Here is a 5,526-nt window from a genome sequence, read left to right as displayed (position 1 = left end):
GGCTAACATGTTGAAACACCGTCTCTACTAAAAATACAAAAATTAGCTGGGAGTGCTGGCGCACACCTGTAATCCCAGCTATTCAGGAGGCTGAGGCACAAGAATCCCTTGAACCTGGGAGGTGGAGGTTGCAGTGAGCCAAGACTGTGCCACTGCACTCCAACCTGGGCAATGGAGCAAGAGTCTGTCTCAAAAACAGAAGTATAATGAATAAATTATCAAGCTTAATGGCAAAAGGTCACAAATCTATTTTTATATTAAACTTACGTAATTTACATATTGTTGTCCATTGCTTTGGGTAACTGGAACTTCAATACATGTTTTACCATTTAGCATCATCCCACTATTTCACCTCCTTCCCTGCCCACACAAATTCCAAGACTCTTGAACACAACATATCAAGCTGGTAACATACATAAAAAGACAGAAACACTAAACACCCTTAAGGGCTTTAAAAAGAAATATAGGTTAAAAAAAAAAAATAGAAAGTATACTAATGAAAAGTTGTCTGGTTTTAGTTCTAATAGTAATCCTGTTTCACAATTACCATTTTTTTTTTTCCTTTGGGATGGAGTCTGGCTCTGTACCCCAGGCTAGAGTGCAGTGGCACAATCTCGGCTCACCGCAACCTCCACCTCCTGGGTCCAAGCAATTCTCCTGTACACTTCTTGTGAAAGGTGCAACAGTACAGTTTATGGGAGAGAAATATAGTGTTCATATTTCTCACAGTTTAAAAATATCCTTTAGCCAAATAATTCTACCTCTATCGTTTTAAAACTTTTAAAAATGTAGAGACAAACATAAATAAATACATTTTATGATAGTGATAAAAATATACACACTAAAGAAAAACAATTATGGCTTATCCTTATAATGCATGAGTGAGAACAGTGCTCCTGCAGAATACTTAACATTTATGGACTAAATGAGAAGAGATAAAAGAGTAAGAAAGTTACAGCTGGGCACGGTGGCTCATGCCTATAATCCCAGCACTTCGGGAGGCCAAGGCAGGTAGATCATGAGGTCAGGAGATTGAGATCATCCTGGCTAACATGGTGAAACGCCATCTCTGGCGCAGTGGCTCATGCCTGTAATCCCGGCACTTTGGGAGACCGAGGCGGGTGGATCACGAGGTCAGGAGATCCAGATCATCCTGGCTAACATGGTGAAATGCCATCTCTACTAAAAAAAACACAAAAAATTAGCCAGGCATGGTGGCGGGCACCTGTAGTCCCAGCTACTCAGGAGGCTGAGGCAGGAGAATGGCGTGAACCCGAGAGGCAGAGCTTGCAGTGAGCCCGGATCAGGCCACTGATCCAGTTTAGGCGACAGAGCCAGACACTGTCTCAAAAACAAAAAGAAAGGGGGGAAGAGAAAGGGAAAGGGAAAGGGAGGCAGTTACAAATGATGTAGTTCTGATTATTCCTAATTCACTACTTAAGAATATATCCTTTCTTCTTTCAAATACTCTAAAAGACACATGTGTTACTTATACTAAATCAGATTCCAAAAAAATATATCAAGACAATAAAAATTCTCTTGGGCAGCTTCTAGTAGACCTTTTTACTTAGAACAATTTAAACAAAAGTACATCTTACTATTTAACAGCCATTCCTGACACTCTGCAAAACAAAGCAAAATAAAAACCTTTCAGGATAAACTGAAAGGTTGCTTACATAATCAACAGAAGTATACAAAGTGCCTATATATATACTAACTGATTCCACATAAGTTATTAACCGTATTGCTTTATACATGAAATAAAAACTTAAAATTTACCTGCATTGCACTTTTCCCCAGTTTCACCACCTCAAATAATGTGACAGGCTCCCCTTCACCATTCTGTTGAGGGTGCCCATTAGCTCTTCCACGGCCTGCTCCTCTAATTCCAGCTTCAATTCTGCTCTTCTCACCTGGAGATTTTCGAGGTTTCTTATTTGTAGACTGAATCAAAAGATAAAAAAACATTACATTCGATTTAGGTTTACTTTGCTTTATATAAAATGATCACTACTATAGAAGAAACATAATCCCTAACCAAAAAAACCTTTAAAATTTCTTCTCAGTGATTAAAAAAAGTACAAAGACCAAAACATAAGTTTATATATAAAAGGTATGAAGGTAACTTTCTTTTGTTTGTTTTTTGAGAAGAGTCGTGCTCCGTCGCCCAGGATACAGTGCAGAGGCACTCTCTTAGCTCACTGCAGCATCCTCCTTCCAGGTTCAAGCGATTCAAGACCTTGCTGTTATTTTAAAAATATATACATATGTATATGTGTATATATAATTATATATATTTATATTATATATAAATATAGATTTACCTGCATAAAATGGACGAAGAAAAAGAAGCCAAGTCTGATTAATATCATATACTATTATCAGTGGTGCCTCTATTCTAGTACAATCCAGAGGAATATTTTTATCAACTATTGTATAAATGCAAGCTGTTTAGTAGCTCTAGAAACATTTTTAAGAAGAAGGGAATCCCACCCACATCCCATTTTTAAACTGTGAATGCTTTTTGTTTTTATGAAGTGAAATCATTCACCGGGTATTTTTTGGTACAACCAGAAAATAGTGTGGGATACTGAATTGTGGGAGGTTTTGACTGTCTTGGGTGTCAGCTTAACATTCCATAGATAGGGGTTACTTTTCATATCCTAAAATACAAAGCATATAAAATGGCAATATGGAGTCATAGTCCTGAATCAAAAAAAATTTTTTGCCTTTTAATGTCTTGGATACTTTAAATTAATTCTATTCTATGTTGGTTTTTTAGCAGAATTTTCTTTCTTTCCTTTTTTTGAGACAGAGTCTCACTCTGTTGCCCAGGTTGGAGTGCAGTGGTGCGATCTCGGCTCACTGCAACCTCCACCTTCCAGGTTCAAGCAATTCTCCTGCCTCAGCCTCCCGAGTAGCTGGGACTACAGGTGATCGCCAGCACTCCCAGCTAATTTTTGTATTTTTAGTAGAGATGGCGTTTCACCATATTGGCCAGGCTGGTCTCGAATTCCTGACCCTGTGATCTGCCCACCTCGGCCTCCCAAAGTGCCCTTTAGCAGGATTTTCTTAAAAAAAAAAAAAAACAGAAAAACAAACAAACAAAAAATCATTCCTTGATAATGGCTCTCCCTGTCAGAATTATGTGCACTCTAACATCTTTGATTGTGGTACTCCTGTTTTCCTAATAACTTTGTTAATGTGCGGTGAAAGACTGAAAAATTGAGTATGCTGTATGTATGCTTTTAGCTGAATTGGAGAAGTGTATTTAACAGCTTATCAACACGTGAAGATGCTAGTATTTGATAGCCTCAAGGAAAATCTGCCTCCAAATTTTAAGCTACAAAGTCACTGGAATAACTTTAAAAAAGAATTACAAATTTTTTTTAAATTTTTGGTATGTATGTTAAGAAGTATGCACCAATTGAAATGTCTGTGTACTAATCCTCAACACAACCAACAAAATCTCAATTATGAAAGAAAAAAATACATTCACTCTCTGTTCTGTGAAGTTCTAAGGGTTTTGACCAATGCTTGGTGTTGTGTATGCACCATTAATGGTTATCACGGAAAATAGTTTACTTTAAAAATCCTGTGTACTGCCCATTGAACTTTCTGTCTCCCCCTTCTCAGGAAACCACTAGTTTTTACTTTTTAAATCATCATCATAGTTTCCTTTTTTCCACATATTAATATATGGGTTGAGTACCCCTTATCTGAAATGCTTGGAATAAGAAGTGTGTCAGACTTTCAAGTTTTTTCAAATTTTAGAATATCTGCACATACATAATGAGACATCTTGGGGATGGAACCCAAGTCTAAACATAAAATTCATTTATGTTTCATATATACCTTACACACATAGCCTGAAAGGAATTTTACATACTTTTTTTTTTTGAGATGGAGTTTCACTCTTGTTGCCCAGGCTGGATTGCAACGGCACAATCTCGGCTCACTGCAACCTCTGCCTCCTGGGTTCAAGCGATTCTCCTGCCTCAGACTCCGAGTAGCTGGGATTACAAGCATGAGCCATCATGCCCGGCTAATTTTCTATTTTTAGTGGAGATAAGGTTTCTCTATGTTGGTCAGGCTGGTTTTGAACTCCTGACCTCAGGTGATCTGCCCACCTCAGCTTCCCAAAGTGCTGGGATTACAGGTGTGAGCCACCGTGCCCGGCCATAATATATTTAATAATTTTGTGTATGAAACAAAATTTTGACCTTTTTTCTTTTTTTTTTTTTTTTTTTGAGACACAGTCTTACTCTGTCACCCAGGCTGGAGTACAGTGGCACGATCACAGCTCACTGCAACCTTCACCTCCCAAGCTTAGGCAATCCTCCAGCCTAAGCCACCTGAGTAACTGGGACTATAAGCACTAGCCACCGCACTCAGCTATTTTTTTTTGGTAGAGGGGTTTTCTATGTTGCCCAGGCTGGTCGCGATCTCCTGAGCTCAAGCTATCTGCCTGTCACACCTCCCAAAATGCTGGGATTACAGGGGTGAGCCACTGCATCTCACCTTGATCTTGGTTTTAACTGTGACCCATCACATAAGGTTATGTGTGGAATATTTTATGTGACTGTATGTTGGGATTCAGAAAGTTTCGAACTTCCGAGCATTTCAGATTTTTGGATTAGGGATGCTCAACTTGTAACTGGAGTCAAACAACATGTAGGCCTTTCAGACTAACATCTTTCACTTTAACAATATGCATTTAAGATCCATGTCTGGCTAGGCACGGTGGCTCACACCTCTAATCCCCGTACACTGAGAGGAAGAGGCAGAAGGATTGCTGAGGCCAAGAGTACAAGACCAGCCTGGGAAACAAAGCAAGACTCCTTCTCTACAAAAAATAAAAAATAAATAAATTTAACAATTAACAAGAAATAAAAATAAAAAAATATCAAAAGATAAAATAAAGGAAAAAAAAAAGAACAAAAAAATTAGCTGGACATGGTGGCTTATGCCTATAGTCCCAGCTATGCAGGAAGACGGCTTGAGCCTAGGAGGCTGAGGCTGCAGTGAGCCATGATCATTCCACTGCACTCCCTGCAGCCTGAACAACAGAGCAAGACCCTGTCTTAAAACAAACAAAAACATTCATTCATGTCTTTTAGTGGTGACTTAAAAAAAATTGTTGAATAGCATTCCATTCTATAGCTGTATCACATTTTGTTAGCCATTTACCAAATAATGGGCATCTGGGTCACTACTATTAGGCAATTACAAATAAAAAATATTGACAAACAGGTTTTTGTGTGGACTTAATTTTTAAAATCAGCTTTGTATATATACCTAGGGGTATAACTTGCTGGAACTTTGAGTAAGACTATATTTAGCTTTGTATGAAATTGTCAAACTGTCTTTCAAAGGGGCTGTACCATTTTGCATTTCTACCAGCAAGAAATGAGAGTTTCTGGGTCGCGCGCAGTGGCTCATGCCTGTAATCCCAGCACTTTGGGAGGCCAAGGCGGGCGGATCACGAGGTCAGGAGATTGAGATCATCCCGGCTAACATGTTGAA

At 38.7% G+C, this 5,526-nt stretch overlaps 1 protein-coding gene across 2 annotated transcripts in view; it reads right to left on the bottom strand.

Moving 5' to 3' along the window:
- Positions 1 to 5,526, bottom strand: part of STAG1 (stromal antigen 1) — a 301,019-nt gene that overhangs the window by 277,140 nt on the left and 18,353 nt on the right. For both annotated transcript variants that reach the window (XM_011958167.1, XM_011958168.1), the window contains exon 3: positions 1,780 to 1,944. In XM_011958167.1, the coding sequence (XP_011813557.1) occupies positions 1,780 to 1,944 (165 nt within the window). The remainder of the gene's footprint in view (positions 1 to 1,779; positions 1,945 to 5,526) is intronic.

This window comes from Colobus angolensis, unplaced genomic scaffold, assembly GCF_000951035.1.
Source record: "Colobus angolensis palliatus isolate OR3802 unplaced genomic scaffold, Cang.pa_1.0 Scaffold46, whole genome shotgun sequence".
NCBI lineage: Eukaryota > Metazoa > Chordata > Mammalia > Primates > Cercopithecidae > Colobus > Colobus angolensis.
The sequence above is the reverse complement of the archived record's forward strand: the minus strand, read 5'-3'. Positions and strand labels throughout refer to the sequence as shown.